This window comes from Streptopelia decaocto, assembly GCF_964273445.1.
Source record: "Streptopelia decaocto genome assembly, chromosome: 5".
NCBI classification, from domain to species: Eukaryota; Metazoa; Chordata; class Aves; order Columbiformes; family Columbidae; genus Streptopelia; species Streptopelia decaocto.
The window spans coordinates 30,820,745-30,842,294 of record NC_138659.1 but is presented as its reverse complement, the minus strand read 5'-3'; the positions used below and the strand labels follow the sequence as shown (position 1 = coordinate 30,842,294).

General features: G+C 43.0%; 1 protein-coding gene across 1 annotated transcript in view; it reads left to right on the top strand.

Annotated features, from left to right (window-relative positions):
* Window positions 1-21,550, top strand: part of NIBAN1 (niban apoptosis regulator 1) — a 60,576-nt gene that overhangs the window by 15,965 nt on the left and 23,061 nt on the right. Inside the window, exons 2-5 of the mRNA XM_082054375.1 lie at window positions 10,190-10,320; window positions 11,591-11,722; window positions 12,392-12,506; window positions 13,524-13,691. Of these exons, the coding sequence (XP_081910501.1) occupies window positions 10,190-10,320; window positions 11,591-11,722; window positions 12,392-12,506; window positions 13,524-13,691 (546 nt within the window). The remainder of the gene's footprint in view (window positions 1-10,189; window positions 10,321-11,590; window positions 11,723-12,391; window positions 12,507-13,523; window positions 13,692-21,550) is intronic.

Sequence of the window (21,550 nt, the reverse complement as noted above, 5' to 3'; positions counted from 1 at the left end):
ATTCCGCTGTGTTTAAGTGGCTTTAGTGAAACCGGCTCCATGGAGGACACAAGACGCCTTGGGGACTCCACCTGTGGAGAGTAATTAGACCTTAAACCCCAGCATTTTGCGCATAAGTGACTATGAGATAAAGGTCTTGCTTTGTACGTGTCCTCTGCTACATTCACATCAAATTATTTCTAAACACAGTTCTTTTTCTTTCTTTTTTTTCCTTAAATTCCCCTGACCCACGTCCTTGTGACCAGGGAGTGTTTCTTCTACTGCTGCTGATCTGGATTGCTGGCACTGGCTGGTTGTAGGAAGAGCGGACCTGCTGAATGCAAAGGCAACGCTTCATCTTTGATACTGCTGCAATTGCAGCAAGTTGGGAGTTCTTTTGCTTTTACTTCATCTCTTTTCAGGGTAAAATTCATGGAATTAATTCCAAATTTGCTAGCAGAAGGTATACTTTTATTAGTCAGGTCCCAGCTTTAATTCAGGAAGGCATAAACTCTGCCAAGTAAGGAATGATGAATTAAAGCCTTCTAGCTTGGCCAAAAAAAAAGTTTGGGTCACTTTTTTCCTTCTTTGACAGTGTGTTGGAAATACTGGGATCTTAATTATGGCCTTGCTTAAATTTGAGTGGGAGAAAAGAAGGAAAAGGAGGCCACTGGCTGGTCTCCCATGTTGGGAAGCCCCAGACAGCCATCTCCTGTTCGCTTCTTCTCCTGTGTTTTCTTTTCATGTCTTTTTTTTCTCATTTTCTCTGCTTCTGCCCCTGGGTTGTCTCTAGGTTAAATTTAGCAGGGGCTTTTGGAGCGGTTGCGTTGGTTTCGTGAGGGAAGGGAAGACCCGTTTCACAATGGGAAGAGAGCAAGAGACCGCATCCTATCCCAAACCAGGATGCTGGGGCAGTAGCAGCTGCTATAGTAGAGTCTGAGTAAAGTGTGAGTGAGAAAATCAGACCTACTTATTCATACCAGGGTTTTGGAGGGTGAGAGGAGACTTGGTTGAGGTCTCTATTTTCAGCTGAGCATCGGTGAGTCTTGCTCCCCTCGTATCAAACCAGACAGGGTAAGAAGTGTTTATGGTGTTTCTTCTATTATCAAGCCTTTCTGTTGCATTGCACAGCTTTAGTTTCCCTTCCCCATCTGTATATTAGTGGAAAAACAGCCTGTTTTACATGGGGTTTGCTGAGCAGATTCGTGTAATAATTATACGCTTTTTATTCTAGGCTCTTAACTTTAATTGATGCTTTTTTGCAGCAGTGGGGAGGAACCTTCCTCCCCACAGGATGAGGTGCAAACGCTTCCTCCTGTCTCTTCTGCAGAATTAAAAATTCAGTGAATGATGTGGTTTTGCTTGCAGGGAGTTATCATCATCCACAGAGAAGCAGAAAAGTGTGAGTTTGTAAAAGAGGAGACTTTTATTTGCTTGAGTATAGACCTTTTAATGCTTGGAAGTATTTCTTGCAAAACGTGAATGCAATGATTTTTTCAAGTCCGTTTATTTCTAAAGATCTAGCAAACATGTTTAAGGATATTATCTTATTTTTCTGAACTTGAGAACAGACTATCAGCCGGGAGAATTTGTCTAGTTTGGCTTAGCTAAGGCATAGAAAGGTTAACCACATATTAGGAAAAATCATTTAGAACTAAGAAACATTCATCTAGTGCTTCATTTTCCCAGCTTAAAACCACTAGTCCATACCGGTTGCTGTTCTGCGGCTGCTGGGTGCACATATGGATGGATGATATCATGGAAATATTTTTTCAGCGTGTTTAATACACGTGCAAAAACCAGCTTGCACAAAGTCATAGTGAATAATTGTGGCTTAACCAGGGCAAGCACAGGCTGGCCAATACAATCCCAGTGGCATCATGATCCCGTTGTATGGCCACGCTTCGAAACAATAAAATAGGTGATACATTATGGGGATTGTGAAATGACGCTTCACTCAAATTTCTAGGTTTCATAAGGTGAGTCCTCCTATCCTCTCCCTAATCATGTTTTGCAGTGACAACCATTAAAGTTCCTTGCATTCATCTTGCAGTATTATAGCATGAAATTAATGAGAACCTGAAGCAAATGACTAAAAATGCACTACAAATGAAATATTTTCCCATTTTTGTTTTCCAAGTGAGAGATGGGATAAAAAAATTCCTTGGGATGTGAACTGCCTTTTACATATTCCTCTTCCTGTAATATAAAGTTTCATTAGAAGCTTAATTATATATGTATATTAGTTTGTTTGTCCTTTTTAAAAAGGGAAAAAGAGCATTCAATTGACTTTTGGTTTTCACAAAGAGCTGTGTGTTTGTCCATATGAAGACCTGTGTTGTTGGCTACATCCGATAGGGATAAATAGTTCTGTCTCCTTTTCCTGTGTGAAATGCACATCTGTTATTTTACCCCAAGCTTCAGCAAGTTCACAGCACGTACATCACTCTGGTTTTGACTTGAAAGAACTACCTGGGATGCTGTAGCGGAGATCGAATTTTAAAAATACACCTTTACTAAGAAAGCAACGTGTCAAAAGACCACAAGGGGAGGTGGCCTGAGAGAGTGCGAGAGCATCCAGACACCCTTCCACCGCACAGCACCAGGGCAAGGCATATCGGAGCCAAGAGAGAGTCAAACATCTTACAGTTTGGTGAGAAAAATTGCAAGTGCCCGGTGGTACCTTTACTGTCCTTTTGTTACCCGCACGTAGCCCTTTTCCATTTTGTGGAGTTTGTGTGTTTGTTGAAGAGAAATGGGATAAAATGGGTTGACTTACTGGTGGTGAAACAAGTTATAACCTAAGGGGAATAAAGGGAACTTTAACCTAAGGTAACCTCAGCATCAATAAGGCCTCACGTGGAAGGACGTGTGTACTCGTACCAATGTCCAATGTCATAAACACCTTTGAGTAATTTTGTATTCTAATAGACCTGTCTAGTATGGCATAATTTTGGCAAAAGAATTAAGGAAAAAAAGTGAGTAAAAATATCTCCTGGATCTACATGAGCGTGCTCCAAGCGTTGCACAAAATTAATCTTGTGCAGGGATGTGTGTCTGTATAAATAGCCACATATTCAGAAAGACCTTCAGTTAGTGTTTTGTGAAGATGGTTATTTCTGTTATCTGTATCTCCGATGTGAGAATGGTTTTCATTATTTTACCTTGCGGATGGTTGGGCAGTGAAATAACTGACTGCAGTGCCACAGGGAGGGAGGAGAGGACACATCATCCTGATGCAAAGGCTGATGCGGCACTGGCTTACATTTTTGGAAAGGTGTTTAAATGTTCCCAAGGAAATATTCTTGTGTAACCTCCTGTGATGTGTAAAGTGATGCTGAGATCCGGGCTGCAGAAAGCTGCTCAAGACACTCTTGGTGTCTGTTTCTCCATTAGTGGCTCACAGACTTGAAAAAAAGCCTCAAAACCCTTGACCTTCACCAAATTAACATAACAGAGAGCAGAGTTTAGCTTCTTGTGGCCCTCAAGAACTAGACTGGCTTCATTTGTTTTCTTAAATCTCTGGTTCTTCTGGTGTGGTGAAGTAAGCTTATAAATAAAGGATTGTCAGACCTTATTCCTGTTGAATTTGACTGTGAATATTTGTTTCTAGACAGAGCATTGCTGCTTCTAACCCCATTACCAATAAAGGATATATTTCAGCAGCCTTAATGGTAAGGTTATCTGACACGGTGTTAATCAAACCCCTGGCTCGTGCTGCGCTTGCTTCTGCTTGACTAACCACAAGCTTTGGCCTTTATGTAATTTGTGATTATTAGGATTTTTTTTTTTTTAATCTGGCACAAGTGCAAAGGCAACTTGTGAAATCTCATTTCTCCTCTAAATAACCATTCGGCAACAGGAGCGTTGCGGAGCTGGTGGCCCCGCTGTTCCACACCAGAGCGCCTCATCTCACCAGCTGCAGCTCAGGCATTTGAAGGTTAGAATTCAGATCCTTCCTATTGCTTTCCCCAATCCCTGCCCCAGCCCTAGTGTTTGGATATTAGGTAACATTTCCTCCCAGAAAGGGTTATTAAACATTGGAAAAGGCTGCCCAGGGCAGTGCTGGAGTCACCATCCCTGGAGGGTTGGACAGACAGAGATGAGGTTCTCAGGGACGTGGGGCAGTGCCAGGGGTGGGTTATGGTTGGACTCCATGATCTTGAGGGTCTCTTCCAACCAAAATGATTCTGGGATTTGTTCTATGATCGGATGGTTTCCTGAGGTTCATGGCCTCTTCTTTCTGCAGTGCTAGTGGAGCTGCTTTTGCAGGACCCGTCTCTGGCCGGAGAGCTTGTCCATCCGTTTCTCCCAGCATGAGAGATGGCAAATCACAAAATCCCATGTTGGATGTGACCTCAAGGATCATCTGGTCCAGCCTTTCTTGGTAAAGCCTAGTCTAGACAAGCTGGCCCAGCCTCCTGTCCAGATGAATCTTGAAGTGTCCAGTGTTGGGGAACCCACCACTTCCCTGGGAAGATGATTCCAACAACTGGTTGTTCTCACCGGGAAAAAAATCCCTGTGTCCAATTGGAATCTCCCCAGGAGTAACTTGTACCCATCTCCCCTTGTCTCTTCCTTGTAACAAAGGCATCTCCATCTGCTTTCCTAAGAAGGTTTTTCTTGATCCCGGTCTGGGAGGGAAGGGGAAAGGAATCCTGGAATGAGTCTCTGGGTCTGACCCAAGAGACGCGCTGTGTTTAAGCAGGATTAGTGCTCTGTGTTTTGCTCTGCATTTTTTAATAATGAGGCAGCTTTCAGAATTAATGTAAAATAACAGGGTCCATAGTTAAATCACAAGTTACTCTTTAGAAAACGAGCCTTCTTGTAGAGTGTGTGAGGTCTGTCTGCTCACTCTGAAATACGAGATGCTCATGAAGTTGCCTGAGAAGAACATGATAGTTGTATAAAGCTATTGAAATCTGTGGGATAATTGTGCAGCTCAGTATAAAATTTCATATGTATTATTTAGCAGAGCACTTGAGGAAGAGCTAAGTGCTCGAGTACAATTGTAGAAAGGGAGATCTGCGAGGCTGGAACGGAGCCTGTTATTTTTGGCTCCTCCTTTTCTGTGGATCAAGTTTACATGAACTTAAAAATCAACTTTCCCACTTATCCTCTAGAGAAGCTGGGTTAAGCACCCAAGGGGTGCTGAGGTTTAGGAAGAGGATGATCTGAGGTGTGATGGGTGTTATACTCTCCTATGCATTGAGTTTTGAGTGACTAACTGGAATTTTACCCGTGCAATTCGGTGTCCGTATTGCAGATGGGTGATTTGGGTGTGTGTAGTTGCGGCATTATGAGTTTTTAATGAGCATAGTCTCCATTAATACACAATAAAACTGAGAGTAAATAATTTGTTTCAATGTTTTATCAAGTGCAAACTGTATTTTGTAGTGTGTCTCTGTGGGGAAGAGAGATGGTTCCACCAGAGATCTTCTTGGTTTGACTAAATAAGTGCAAACAAAGCTGCGAAGACACAATTCAGCCACATCAGAACATGGGATTTGTGTCTGTCATCCCTTTTTTCATAACAGGTAGTAAGTCATGACTCATGAATAATCAAAATACTCTTTCTATAAATAAAGATTAAACTGAGCTGTGCTTTCAATAACAAAGAGTATTTTGGATTGCCTCCCTATATGGGTAGGATAAAGCCTGGGAGCTCTTGGATTTAAAGAGTTTCTGGGTGGTACCACAAGTACCGCACGAGAAAGAAGACTCTAAGAAAGAGGGAATTGCTGGTAATTTATGGGTTTTTTGGTTACCAGATGCATTTAATAAATGAAAATGATGTTTGAAATGAACAGGTGAATTGGGGAAGAGCAGCTTTTACGCACAGCATCACAGCAGAGGTTGATTCTCTCAGTTCATGGCGAGCATCCGACCTGTTTCAGAGCTGCTGATTCATGGGGCTCCAGAGCATCTGCAATTTGAGATGTTTACCTCAATCAAAGATGGTGTTTATCTTGGACTTGGGATGTATCGGCACAGGAGCTGAACACTGAAATTATTTTAACTCGTATAGCTGATGTCCTGATGGGTTATGAGAATAAGATTATACATCTGGGTGGGTGGGTGAATAGATGGATGGATGGAGGGGAGTAATTTTAAAGCTCGGTACTGAATTTGCTGAATACCATTAAGGCACCCAGTAGTTTCTAGTTTATCATTTAAAAGCATGTCCCCAGTTGTGGGTTGCACTCCTGGCTGGTGAAGCACCATGTGGTTACGGTCAACTGATCTTTTTATATTTACTTCTGATGGCTTTGTGGCCATGTGGAAGAAATACAAGGTCAAAGTCATTCATTCCTGCTCTGTCTCAATGCTTCACACTTGTTTGAAGTACTGGGTGTGCTGGCATTCAGCATCCACAATGCTTATTGTTTCTTTTAGGTTTTATTTTGTTTCGGGTTTGCTTTGATAGAGAAAATTATTTTTACAGTTCATGTCTCTCAGGGTGCAAATTATATTTTCCAATGGGCTTAAATGGTTTAAGAAGACAAACCCCTCAGACCTCCAAAGAGGTTCATATCACTGATTGTGTTTTTTTTGAAAACTCCATTCAAAAGCTTCTGAATTAAGCAGTTGTGCTATGAGGAGGAAGAGTCAGGGTCTTCTTGCTACTCTTGGCATCATAGAATCATTTTAGTTGGAAGAGATCCTCGAGGTCATCAAGTCCAACCATTAACCCACTCCTGGCGCTATCCTGTGTCCCTGAGAACCTCATCTCCATGTCTGTTCAACCCCTCCAGGGATGGTGACTCATCATCTTGCCACCAAACATGGATATTGAAGTGGAAAAACACCTTCTATGGCAAGTCCTTACCTCTTTCCCTTCCTGACTTCCAACTGGCTGAAGCCCAGTTCGTGTGAGCGACACTTGTGTGCCGGCCGAGAAGTTACTGCCTTTCTGATCTTTCATTCGGAATTCTCCTGACCTGCATCTCTCCAGGCCATTTGGCACCAGGTTGAGAGCGGAGCAGTGTGGCATGGTGAGGTGACCGGGCTCTGCGCGGCCGTCCCGCCGGGCTGGAAACCAGCAGGAATTCCAGGGACAACTTGCCAACGATTGCCTTGAGTTTTTAAACTTGGATGCCAGTTTATTTCAATAAAAGCAGTCAAGTCTGACAGAAAGAGTTGGGTGTCTGAGGACATACTGTGGGTCTGATGACTTGGAGTTGTACAAGTGTCCAGCGCGGGTTGTGCAGAGTTAAAAAGGTCAAAGGCGGTGGAGAAGCACGGAGAAACAAGCTTGGGGGGGTTGCCAGTTTGCAGTGGGCAGCCAGCAGATATTTCTTGTTTCTCAGCACAATTACTTGAATTTTTAGTCTTAAAAGATGTATCGAAACTTGTGCTAAACTTTCGTGATCAAGTGCGAGGGTGGATGCATCATGAAACATTAGCGAAGTTTATCCTGGAGCAGGATCTAAACCCTCAAGAAAGGAGGAAGGGACCCTCGCCACGTTGATTTGACAGAAATCCTTCCACTTCCATCGCTGGCATCTTTTCCTGTGGGTGATTTTGGTTGCTTGCAGGCTCTTACTGGAGATGATCAAATTATGTGTTCTCCAAGGATAAATATCGGGTTTCAGGTCACATTTACATGGGCTGGAGCTGCGCCGTTGCCAGACCAACCAAGTGGGAAAGTTGGCCTTGCTCCATGTAAACAGCTCTGACTAAGCAAGCCACACTAAATTTGGAAAAGAATTGGGGGAACTCATTTTTCAACTGCCCTGGAGTATTTTATCTCCAGTTACCCCTTGTTATCATTTCATGGGAAGAGTTTCTATTGCTCGTGACTGAACACTGTAAAACATTTGCTCCTCAGTCTGTGTTTTAATTGGTTCTGATATATCCTGCGCATAGAAATCACAATGATGTCATGTTTGTCTTTTATATATATTATGAATTGCGTAGCTCCTTTCTTTTTGGTCATCACACTTCAAGCTGATCTAAGCAATGTTGACAGTGAAGAATCCCCCTTCTGAGCTGATTTAGCCATAATTGAAAGGCTTTGCCAAAATCATAGGTATTTCCTGTGATTGTCGGGGCTTTTTTTTTTTCCCAACACCAGAATTTTGTTCTTTGTCCCATTTCCTCAACAATTTTTTCCTGCAGGATGCAGGCAGCGGTCAAGTGAGGTCCAGAGTCCCCTGTAACAGATTAAGAGGCCACTGCAAGCTGGAAAAGAAAAAGCCCCGATGGAAAATAGGGGAAAACCCTGAGCAGGAAACTCAGCCGGCGCTGGGGCCAACAACATCCTACTGCTGGCTGGGACCAGAAAGGGAGAAAAAAATGCAAATAAAGCTATAAAGAAGGTTTTGGGAAGCTTCATCCTTATTTGGAGAATAAGTTTCAGCCTCCGCCTGAGCAGGCTGGTTTTTAAAAGGCTTTCAGATGGGCAGGGATTTTCTGCTTCAGCAGCACAAGCGCATCCTATAATCGGTAGGTCTGGAAAAATCTGGTCTCTTAAAAGTGGAGTGCAGATTATCGCCTGGTGCTGTCCCACAAGTAAATCTGTGGGAAACCGAAATACCCAAAAACCTCCTGACATCCCTCCAGCTTTGTGTCATGACTTCAACACGCGGCCGAGCACCCGTGATGTGCAGCTTGTTCTTTTGCGGGCACGTCCACATAACTACAGTGCTGTAAACCTCGTTATCCGGCAGTTAAGGAGTCATTAAATACTGCAGCTGTCTATCCGAATTGATGAAGTTACCTCTAGCATCCTTGGTAATATCCCACATTTGGAGCAAATTGGAGCTGGACCTGAAATCAGCACCTTCCAGAATCTTTTGCCATTGTCTATTTCTGCAAATTCCTTAGCAAATGAGCTATTTTCCCATGGCAGTCTCAACCACACAAATTTAGGCGTTTAAAATGGAAATAAGGTAGCCATGAGTGGTAAATCTTGGGCCACAGCATCTTTTACACCAGAGCATCCCATGCACTTGCTCCTGTAATTGCGCTTACTCTTGTAATTATCCACATTTTTTTCTTTCTTTAACTGTATTTATTTTGATCTTTAAAATAAGATGGAAAGAAGGCGTGAACGTTTTGGGAACTGCCCTGACATTTAAACAAATGGCAGTAAAATCAGTAGCAATTCAGAAAGTTTTGCATGGACAGCAAAGATGTCGAGACCTTTCTCTGATTTCATTGTAGCTGCTGCAGACTCACAGCCTGTTGTATAAAATACAGAAACGTCGTGAAAACTCCCAGTGAAGGCATAAAGGTTTTAAGAAATCACAGTTTGGGAACTACCTTTTTTTTTGACTTATACAGCAAAATTAGTTTGTTTTTCTTCCCCCCTCCCCCCCCCAAGCAGAAGGAAATAAAATTTTGAAAGCATCAAAATTGCTTGCGGTGTGAAATTATCTTTCTCTGTGTATGCTCAGAAAAAACCCACATTGTCATGGTACTTCTTAATACAAGGAAGAAAGAGTTCTCTCCAGTACCCAGATGCTATTTAAATCATAGTCCAGGTTTTAGTTTTCAAATTGCCACCGACTCTTTGAGTCACATACACGCACATGCCTTTAACTTTTAGCTTTGGTGCCTTCTCTGTCAAGCACTCTTATTTCTTTGATAGGGCTAATGAGTTAATTACTTGGAAATGGCTTTAGGATTCCCAGAAATGAGACTGTCAGTGTGTTTATTGCTGTTATTGCTGCTGCTGAGATCTTGATTGCAGCAAGACAATGCAAGATGAGTGTTCATTGCGGCGTGACTGAGTATCTATTTACATTGAAACAGAGCCTGCAGTGCCCAAGACTAGAAAACATCCTTTGAGTCAGCTTTAAAATCTCATTCTGTGATAAAATTGGCTAATATGGCTAAACACTACCCAATATCACTAATATATATGTTTTTTTGAAAACCTTATCAGCTCTCGAACACCCACGGCTCTGTGGCAGCACATCCTAGGGAGCGACTGATAGCATCTTCTCTTAGAGGAACGGATTTGGGGTTTGTTCTTCCCACTCTTAGAAGGAAAGACAGTATTTGAAACGCAGTGTTTTCTCTGTATTGTTAAAACTGGGTCATCACAACAGCTGGATGCATCTCCGGGGGTTTCCTGACAAAGTGGCCGATCGTATGCTTGGGCGATATTTTGGGTGGCTGGTGACAACCGCTTCGGTTCCGCATGACGGTTTCTGAGCCCGTGGGTGTGAAATACAATTTAATCTTTTAATTTCTGCTTCAGGGAAAACAGAGGCCATCATCAAAAACTTCAGCCCGCACTACAGGCGCCAATACGTGGTGGCTTTCTGCAAGCACGTGCAGGATGAGCTGGAGCAGCACCGCGATTCCCAGTCCCGCTTCCTGAAAATCAAGGTAGGAGGGCACCTGAGCCCTTCCCCGGCCTCCAGCTGCCCTACCTGCTCCTGAAATAATTAACTCATTAGCTATTTCAATCATGCATTTGGTAAGCCGTGATGTTTGAAAAACATGAACTGGAAGGGTGTCAGCCGCTGGCTGCTATAGAAGCACAGTACATAAGTGTTCTTTCAGCTTCTTATATTAAATAGTTGAATACATTTGCATCTAGGACACTTTACCTGTGTATTTTCTTCTATGCAACCCAAGCGTAGCCAATAGATTTGCAAGTGCAGATGTTTGATTTTTTTCAGGCAGGTTTTTGTGGAAAAGTTGCATTTGGGTGCAGATTTGAAGTTTACTTTTGGAAGTTCATCTTTGTTTTGATCTTATTTGGTTGTCTCGTTGTAGCATGAGAAGAACCATGACATGAGTTTCGGGTACAAAACATGCATTTCATCAAGGTAGAGTCAGATGCTTGGACAAAAACTAGTTGCTTCCTGCTGATTGCAAGGTTTTGCAGGAATACTGGGGCAGAGATTGTACATTCAGGGCAGAAATTTGTGTAGGAAACTCAGTTAAACCTTTCAGCTATCACTACAGGGTTCCCTGAAGACGATGGCAATAATCCCCGCTGCGAAGTGAGCTATGGGGAGCTGTTTTTTGTTAAAGAAGGAAGGACAAAAAGAGAGAAAAAAGCCTCCTAGAGGAAAATGCGGAGAACAAGTCTTCAATATTAAGAAGATAGAAATCTATATTTTTTGGCTGTTTTGGAAATAATATATTGAAATGAATAGACCAAAACAATGTTAAAGGTGGGATAATAGAAGAGCCGCATCTTTCAGAAAGATGCATATCAGTTACAAGAGCACAGGTACAAAAGTGATACAAAGAGATGGGAAATAATTTACTGTTTTATAATAAAACCCTTTGCTGCGTCAGTGAAATGTTTTCATTGATGTTATGTAGTGGAAAATGGGAGATAACAAACTACGAGTCATCTTGCATTCAGTGTGCCAACTAAAAGGTAAATAAGAACGTCTCTGTCTCAGAAACCTTCAAGTATTTTTGGAAGGCAGAGCTTCTCTGCTGCCTCCTCACCTCAGGCCACAAGAATTTGTTTGCATATGTGGTATCTGCCCAAATCAGAGCAATGTTTATGACTCCAGATTGCATCTGAAGACCCCAAAGCCCTCATAGCAAGGAGTCCTTTGGAAATACAGACCTAAAAGCTTCAAAATGGTCAGTAATCCAGACTCATTTCAAATCTCAAAAACTGTCTTTGCAGCCGCCGGCGGAAGCTGGGACGGTCTTGTACGAGGCAGAGGTGCTGCATTTTGCTGAGGAGCTGAAGAAGTGGAAGGACAGATATGTCGTTATCAAAAACGACTACACTGTGGATTGCTTTGAGACCAAAGAGGTAAACGCTTCTTCCTCTTAATGCTCTTCTGCGCCCCCAAGGAAACTGAATTTGCTGCTGCTGCCTTTCTTTTAGCAATACCAGATGAAACGCTGTCCTCGGCGAGGCGGCTCCAGCCTGGCAGAGCTGGCTGGAAACACCATGGGGATGGCTGAGGGTACAACCAAGCACTTTGTGTTGGCCATTTACGTTTGCAAGAACTAGCAAAACATTTTAACAACACTTGGAACCTCCCTTTGCGTGTCACAGAACGCTTCTTATCTGCATGTCGTTGTAATACGTCCTCCTGCTTCTGCAGTTGGATTTTAAGTAGTGATTTTTGGGTGACTTCAGGTTGACCACAGTGAAGTTTTCGTTTGGCAGCTGCTGTAGTCCAGTGAGTCTGGGCGATAAATCAAATAGGGCTTTGAAGATAATCCCGTTCTTTTCCTCTCTCTTCTGTCCCCGACTCTTGACCATAGCTGGGAAGAACTGAGAGGATATTTTAAAACATGTTTTTTACATTTAACCGTGTTTTACATTTGACAGGATATATATCAAAAACTCAGTCTGACAAAAAAAAAAATTCCCTTTGGGGAATATCCATATGTATTAGTTTTATGAGTTGTGTATTTTATGTTTTCCCTCTCCTTAAATCTTTGTTTGACTCCCTCTCTCTTGCTTTTCCAGGCCTACCAGAAAGGAGCCAGCCCAAAATGTCATGTTCTTCCTGCAGGAGGCAAAGTCCTGACTTCAGAAGAAGATTACAATTTGCTGTCTGATAAACATTTTCCAGATCCTGTTGGTAAGCCCTGCTCTGTTCTTACACAGATCTCTTTTGCGCAGCCTTTCAGGCCAGACTCGAAAATGGGGTACCAGAAGATACGCACAGCCTGGTTTTTATGTCCAAACACGGCTCCAAGGTGGACGCACACAAGAGATGCCATAAGCTCATATTTAGAGAAATGCTGGCTGCTTTTTTTCCCCAGCGTCGCGGCACAAAGCTGCTGGAAGCTGTGCAGAAGCGGGGCAGGAACCGCACCACCATTGTTCCCGGGCTTTGTGGATATTCCTGGTTTATTTGTTTCCATTTTTAGGTGCCAGCTGCCTGTGTTGACTCACAGTTGATGATAAGTCCCACAGAGAAGGCAGGAAGGTTGCTGCTGCTCAGTTTGTTGTTTCAGGGATGGGAACTGCTGTGGTCCTACCCGCTCCCACCCCACTCCATGAAAGTGGAGAAAATTTGGGCTATAAGGAAGTGGATCTCATGTTTCAGAGCCAGATTTGGAAAATGGGATGCCACATGAGGAAAGGGATAAGGGCAACGTGTAAACAAGGATTTTCTTTTAAAGTCTTGTCTCATACCACTTCAAGTTTTGACTGTTGGGAGGTGGCCCCCTTGATTCTATGATTCAAGGGCTTGAAGGGACGGTTCCTAAGGCCATATTTTGGATGTTGGAAACCCTGGAGACAGGGGAACCGCTGCTGTTCCTACATGGTTTAAAGCAGTTTGTTTCTGTATGGAAGACCATGGGCTCCTATACAGTCTCTATCTGGAAGAGACCAGAGTTGCCCACTTATTTGCCATAAAAACCTTTTCCCTAGCAGCTACAATCCAATGAAATAGTTTCTTTGAAATTTTACGAAAAATGTGTGGTTTCTGGCCACCTCAAACACAAGAGGACACCAGGTTTCTCTGGTGGTTGATTCTTGCTGAGTGTGCCCATCCCAGCTGTGTCCCCCTGCTCTCTGTAGCAGAGGTAAAGAGCCAGACGCCCTAATCTGCAGATTTCCAATGGACATGTGGGTTTCTTTTGTGTAGGGTCAAGTGAGAAGGAGGTCGCTCAAGCCTTCGTTCAGCTGCCGAGAGAGTTCCCGGTTTACCTGTGGCAGCCCTTTGCCCGACACAGCTACTATTGCTTCCCGGAGCCAGGAGCGCAGAGGCGGTTCAGCGCCGTGCTGGGGGACTGCGTGAGACACGCGAACCACGGTGAGTGCAGGAACGGCCTCTTCCACACCTCAGTCACCCCCACCAAGATTTAAATAGCTATTATTGTAAAAAAAGCTGTGGAAAAATGCCGGTTGCTTCTGGAAGATGCTTGGCTTTCAGTGCCTTGAGGAATGCGTTAGCACAGCCCTTCTTGCTTTGCTGGGGGCAAAGGTAGGTGGGATTTGAGCTGTGGTGTAGTGAGCTTGGATAGAAAACTGCGGTGAGTTGGACTCTATGATCCTTGTGGGTCCCTTCCAACTCAGAACATTCTGTGATTCAATGAAAGTGGCGTTCCCTCTCTGTCAGCTCTTTCAAATCCGGTATCACGATACAAAATCATACGAGACATTTACTAAATATTGCATGGCAAACTCTCACCTGTGTTGGCAAACTTGACACATGCATTATAGATATAATTGACCAGGTTTGTGCGCTGTGGAGGGAACACAGTCTCCCAGTACCTTTCTGTAATGTCATATATACATCACCAATGCTCAAACATCCTGTGTTTTCTGCCGGTGTTTAGATGGCAGCTCAAGCCCCAGCCATGGTTAAGCTTTGTAGGAGGGACGTGAATGGTGTGTTAGACACAGTAATGATTGTTTGCACAATGGCAAAACTTAAATCTCACTTTCTGAGTATGTTAGACTAGAAAACTTAAAAAAACCCCAATTTGTGACTTGCTAGGATTATAAAAACAACCTTGCTCCCGTGAAACTGGAAAAGCTGGATCATTCAGAAAAATAAATGCCTTCCTGTTTTTTAGATTACTTTTCTGCTTTTCCATCAAGCTGACCTGGATCCCCCATTTGTGTCCAGGTTTTTCCATACCTTCAGTGTTGCTTTTGAGTCCCATCTGCTCCTGCTGCCTTTGTTGGGAGATGGGAACACTGAGGAACTTCTCCAGCCATCTCAGCTACTTGGGCCTGAAGCCCGTGCTTGTAGATAAATGAATTGAGAGTATAGCTTGTGAATGGTCCCTTTTACTTACCGAAGTGGCTCCCAATGTGGTTTTTTTTAGCTGTCACTTCTGTCTCTGGCCATCAGCTTCACCCCAGATCCTTCTCAATTGCCATCTCTATTCCCTTGTCCCTACTGCTGAAGCCACTCCTGGTCTCCTTTAGGACTCCGTTCCCATGATGAAAACACACGTTACTGTGTTTCTAGGCAGTTCCCTAAGATGTGCGGTTACTCGCGTGGTGCTTGGTGGTGGTTGGTGGCAGGTCCTTCTCCACGGGACACGCGGGATTCTCGATCCCGTTGTTACCCGGGTGATACGCACTCCCTTGCGAACTCATTTCCAAACCATGCTGAAGGTGATGTGACGCAGCGGGCCCTTTGAGATCCGTCAACCTCCTGCGAACCGGAGGGAGCAGCTCTGATGCAAATCTGTGTAGGTGTGGGGAGGCCGAGGGCTAAGACACCCTGGTAGGCAAATACCCACTCGCTGGGACTGTAAAGACTATTTCATGGCTGGATTAACATAGGTTGGAGGCATCAGTCTAGAAGGAACACGCCTTCAATTGGCACTTCCAAATAGCTTAGGTCTTCATAAATATTCCCTATATAGCTGCCAGAGGAACCTGAATTCCCATAGCCTGCTTGAGGGCAAAGCCTTGCCTGTGTGATTTTCGGTTCTGTTCAGGTTTTAGCTGCAGCGAGCATACAGTAGGGAAGCACTCCAGATTTTGGGAAACCACCCCTCTGCTCCTCAGCGGAGTTTGGTAAGGAGCTGGGGATACAATCAAGTTTTCCTGGCACTGTCAGACCTTCACATCTTGAAGCCTGTTCATTAGGTTTGGGGTTTTTCATTTCTCTCTTCTGGAGCAAGTGTAAGAGGCTTGACAAAGCTCTTGGCAGCCTTTTTTTTCCTTAAAGTTCAGTGCATCACTCTAGGGGCCAATTCTGAATTGGCAGAAGCTGGGACTAGATGAGCTAATAGGTCTTTTCCATCTCCAATGCCTGCAAATCTGTGGTTTATTAGATATCATATTGCTCAGCTATTGCTCACTTACGCATTTGTTCCAGGATTAATCCCTCTCTGTTTTCTCCGTAGTCAAGTTTTTATCAGATGGAAGATGCTTAGTGACACTGGAGTGCCTTCACTAAGGCTCATCCTTTCTGTCACATTAGTTCTGCTCAGCAGACTAAAGACAGTCTGGATTAAGACCTACTGTTAGGCTAGGAAAAATGAGCAGGTTTTTACAGCTAAGGAAATGGGAGCCCATATTTTCTGGATTTCCTGGAGTTAAACCATCTCCCAGAAACCTGAGTGCTGTGAGTGGAAAAGTGATGACTGCCCGGCACCCCAGTAACCTCAACTCTGCCCTTGGAGTGAACTTCTTCAGCAGCTTTTTAAAAAAGGACTTCACCATGATTTATATTCGTTCTTCCATGACTGAAAAACATTGCTTTATTAATATTTTTATACACTTTATTTGCAACCAATTTGCCCTACCAAAACCAGGCATCTGAACAGCTTTAGGCACGTGCAGTGACACTAATGAGGCTCAGGATATGAAAGTTGTCTGCTTGTTCTTTCATTAAAAAGAATTCAGTGAAAAATCCTTTGAGTTCCATTGTGGAATATAATTTAGTGGGATAAGGAGCAGCGGCCAAGGCAACACTCACCCCCCCTCTTCCAAAAAGTGCCAAGTTAACTTTTGCCAGGGCAGGTTTGGCAAGGGCAAGAGAAAAACAGATGTAATGTCTGACCAGAAGTTGCCTTTCTGTCTTTTCTATAACCTGCCACTTCTGGAAAGGAATGTATTGCGCTGGGCTTTAGCCAAAAACTTGGAGGAGTTTTCGGTTGGACTCTTGTTTTCGCCCAGGAAGTGGAATTAGATTCTGTTTCTTGCTGAGCAGAAACCTGGAGTGAATCAGCGTGTGGTTTTGTGCTGGGAGCCGCCCTGGCACTCAACGATTTCTTCTTTTTGGAGTCCCTTTGCTATAGATAACCGGTCCAGCCTGTGCTTCTGGGTTTCCTGGTCAGAAATCATGGTCAGGAGAACAATTACAAAAGCGTTTGGATTTAGAGATTACCGCCGCACGTATGATTCAGATGGACGGATTGCTGGTTCCTCTCCCCACTCCACCCAAATTTTCCTGTTGTGTGCTAAGGGTTTGCAGTTGGAGTGGACAGTGATTATTTGTTATCAATGGAGTACGTAGAAGTTTCGCACCCTTCTTGAGTACAGTTCAGATAAAGCGGATTTAAAACCCTTAAAATGAGCCGAAGCCCATCAAGACCTGATTTGTCATGATTTCAAAAGAATTCTAGCAGAATGTTGAGTTTCTGTGAGTTACCCTGATTCTGAAAGTAGACTGAAGGATTAATCTGCGTACAGAAATCATCCCAGCTTGCCGATTCATCTGGGCAGCTCCCGCTTTGCCCTTTGTGAGTTGACTTTTGTGATGCCTCAGGATTTGGGGAGCAGATCAGATGCTTTTTGGGTTTTAAGCTGCGAGCTCATGCAATTAAGGGCTAATTACTGAAAACACAAGTGCCCGGGGAGCAGCAGTGAACCCCAACAAACTGGTGGGTGCAGAGGGAACTGCATTAAAGAACGTTGTATGCAGCTCTGAAATGCCACAGTTCATTTATTACGGAATTTATTACCTAGGCCTAGGATATAAAACATTTTAACAGGCATATTTGCTGATTTCAAAGCTTTTTGGCTTTGATCAGTTAATATGATAAATGAAAGGGTGAGTTACATTAGTTAAATGACATAAATGCGCATATAGAAAGAGAACATTGAAGGGAGGTCTCTAAATATATGATGTTGATCAGCCAAAAAATGTTATTTGCAGGAGAATAACACGCCAACAGATACAGAGGAGTCAATAATAAAATATGGTGGTGTGGAGTAACACGGCCAAGTGATGGCTCCTGGTAAAGATAATTCTACATGTAGAGAAGAACGTGCAGCTCTCTGGGCGCAGGGCCACACAATGACATTGTCAGTGTTCGTTTTCCTATGTGTCAAGACGAAAAAAAGTGGTTGTAAAAGATGCGATTACAAAGGTTAGTGGAGAACTCTTGCTTTCTGATCTGATCTTAGCTGGGAGGTGTTTACAGTGCACTACATGTGGCCTTATTTGCTTTAGTAAATAATTAGTATTGTTGACCACATTAGATTCTTTTATATCTACAGATCCTACATTACGTCATTATATAAAAGATATTACTATATTTGTTTCAGTTTTGATGATTCCTACTTAGTTCAGGAGAATAACAGTATGTGACCAAAAAAAAGTCCTAATACCACTTTTGTATGATCTTCCCAACAGAAGGGGCAGCAAAAGGAGAATTTTCTGCCCATTATATTATTTATTAGCTTTCCCTCCCTAAGTTTTGCCTTAGCTGAGCTTTTCTCAGGAAATTTCTGTATTAATAGTAGTTTTAAATGCTTCTCAGGCTTTTATAGAAGCTGCGCTTGAGCTGAAGCGTGGAAGGACATAGTTTCTGGGGGAAATAGTTTCCCGTTATCCAGATTTCAGTCCTTTACATTCGTACGCCCTGAAAATCAAGCTGAAGTTTCTTCTGAACGCTTATTTCATTGTTGTGGTTGTTTTAGGAGGTCTTCTCGTTTCCTAGACGAGTTTACCAGCTATTGTGTTTCGCTTGATATTTGCTGTTAAAAGTGCAGAAGCCCAAGCCCTTGGTGCTGGGACAGAGGGAGGTCTGCGCCATGAGAAGGAAAACACAACCGGCTAATTCTGGGAGACCCAGAGTTTCACTTCATCATTTTATTTTCTTTCATCTGGTTTGATTTCACATCCTTATCTCAATAATCACCCTCACGGCACAGGAAGCGAAGGGACTTTCAAAACCATATCCGGTCACCGCCAATTTCACCATAAATAACACTGAAAAAAAAAAAATAGAGAAATAAATACATTGAAGAAGTACGAAAAAGTGACACATTAGGCAAGAGGGAAATACAAAATGTACTTTTCAGCTCGTGCAGGGCGTTCTGTCACAGCTTGGCTATGCCAGGACAACCAGGACAGCTTCAGGGTGTTTTTCTCCATTAGTTGTGTCCACATTTCCTTTTTCAACTCTAAGTTTAGCTCACAGGTGTTTTTCTCGTAATTATTTCTAGCTTTCCTACTTTACATGTATATAGTATGTGTAGGGTTTACTAACTCTTGGACTGTAATTCAAGATAATTACTGCAGCGTTGATAAAGAGAAGATGACATCAGATACTTAAGCTGAATGATCTGTATCTCCATGTGCCGAGCTGTCCATGTATCTCCAGCTGTCATGAGTCCAAACAGGCCTTTAGAAAGATTTATTTGGTCTTCACATTGCAAACAGGGTGGCATTTCTGCTCTGGAGAGAGCAGCTGAAGACAAGCATTTTCTTATTGCTTGTTTCAGATAATGTGCAGAAGGACCAATTAAATAAAGTAGAATTGAGTAAGAAATGGCTTTTTTTTGACATTAAAGAAAACTGTCCTTCTGCACTGGGATTAAAGCAAGAACCGTCTGAAGGCTTTTGTGATAATTTGAGGTGGGAAAAGGCGTGAATGAAGACTGACTCAAACCCGGGGCTTGTGTCTTGGCTTCTCTCACTGCAGCCACTGCGCTTTGATTAATTAAATCCCTTTCCAGATAATAAGATCAGAGTGTAGGCCACATGAAGGGCTGAGGCCATGGCTTGTCTTTCACCAGACAGGTACCTCAAGTCCAAATGGACTTCTCAAGACTGGTGTGCAAACTTCCATAGAAATATTAATTCTGTCATTAACATTCAAAGCCATATTCCTATAAATATATTTGACAAGGCTTGTGGGATGCTACAAAAGCCATTAAATGTTTCAGGGCACAGTTTAGTGGTTTTTTTTTATATATATATAATTTAGAATATTTTGCTTAAAATAAGAGTGTTTTTCCTCTTTCTGGGATGTTTCTGTTCTGCAACGTCATTTCCTTCATCCAGTGTGGTTTTTTGTTCCGGTAAGCCTGCACCGTAGTTAGGATTGTTGATCTGTAGGAGGTATATTCATACTGAAACACCGAGATGATTAATGTGCTAAAATCCTGATTGTGACGATGTTCTTCTTACCTCTGTCACCTCCACACCCTGGGCTGATTCTCTTTTCTTTTTACACATGACCGATCCCAGGGTGATGTGGAAGAGCCGTTGCCTTGTGCCCACCACCCAAGCTCATCTCTGCAGCTCTAAGGTCGGATCCGAGCTCCAGCTTCAAAGTTTGGCAGCCAGAACAGTTCTCACCTGCACCAGAAATACAGTAGCTGGTTTGGAAAATGCTTGGAGACTGTTGGAGATGTTGTGATTCTTTGTGTATGTTGCTGCAGCGCGCTCAGGTTTTAGGCTGCGGGACATGAAGCTTCTGCTCCCAGCAAAGGGAGGTGCTTTGTAATCTTTTTATACATGTTTTGTGCGCTGCAAAACAAATAGTTAAACCCGCCGAATGTTGGTTTGGTGGTCTCGGAGGGAGCTCATGCTGCTAAACGTTATTTGCTATAAATACAGGGTATTATTGGCGGGTTGCATCCTGTTTGGAAATGACCTCATGCAGCTTCTGTTGGTGGTTGGCAGCTCCTCACCGCATTTGCTGTGAATAATGTGACAGTACTTTACTCTCAGAAAAACATCAGAGCTGTGGGGCTGATGCTTCTCTGACCAAGGGCATTATACTTCATTCTTGACTTGGATAATAATAGGACTGGGCTCTGTTGTGTAAAATTCAGCAGTGTGTCCCTTTATTCAGAGGATCATTTCCAGAGGTGCTGTAGCTGTGTTACAAGCCCTGGGCTGATTATCTTTTCCAGAGGTCCAGTTCCCAAGCAGATGGATTCACGTTTGTTCTCTTACCTGCTGTCCCCTTTGGGTCAGCACCATTTGCTTATTTTTTCAAGACAGAAATTTTCAGAACTTCATTTTTTGGAGCTGATGAACTTTCTTACCAACTTTGTCATATCTTACAAGCTCTTAAAGGATGCTGGAAACTCAGGTGGTTGTTTTTTGCCACCTGATAACGTGATAATGGGATGGTCTTGCTCTCTGTCATGTCTGTGTGATGATGTTTCTCATACACCTCACAGAAGAAAGTTGCTCATCGTTAAACAGAAACTACATGAGCAACAGACAATAATCACTGTAGTCCCTACCCATGGCAAGTAAATCCCAGGCAGGTATTACCAGAAATGCTAGAAAAAATGCTCTTGTGGAAAACCCATGTTATGAAGATCACTCTCAGAAAGGGAAATTGTTCTTTGTCACGCCCATTTATTTTTATTTGATGGGCATCCCCTAATTGTGGTGTTGGGAGGTTGGCAGGATGATCCCTTAACTGCAGGAATGTCTTTTGTTCCCTGATATTCTCCAGCTCCAGTAGCTTTCTTTGAAGTACCAGTGCAAGAGATGGAATGTCCTGTGCATTTAGATGTCTTAAAAGTTTCCTTTCAGCAGCCTCCTTCTAGTTTTAAAACCAATTAGAAATGGAAATATTTTTTATTAAAGAGTATGTTTAATGGAAAGCAGAGGAAAAGCAACAATCTAGATCTGAAAGAAACAAGACGAGAGGGGGAATGACTTGGAAGGAGAAGAAAATGAGGAAAAATGCAATTTGCATTTCGTAGCATGAAATCTATTTCACTGAGGGTAGTGTCTGATGAGTGGTGGAAACACCATCTTTTGAGACTGCTAAAATCAAATATAAAACACTTACAATCCCAACCTAAGGGTTTTTCAGCTTTATCCACCTCCTGCTATCTTTTTGCAGTATCACAAGAAGGAAGGCCCATCAATGATGCCTGTGCAGAGATTTTTCTTGTCTCAGGGAAATTATATATAAAGAGATCAGCACGAAGAGCTACAAAATC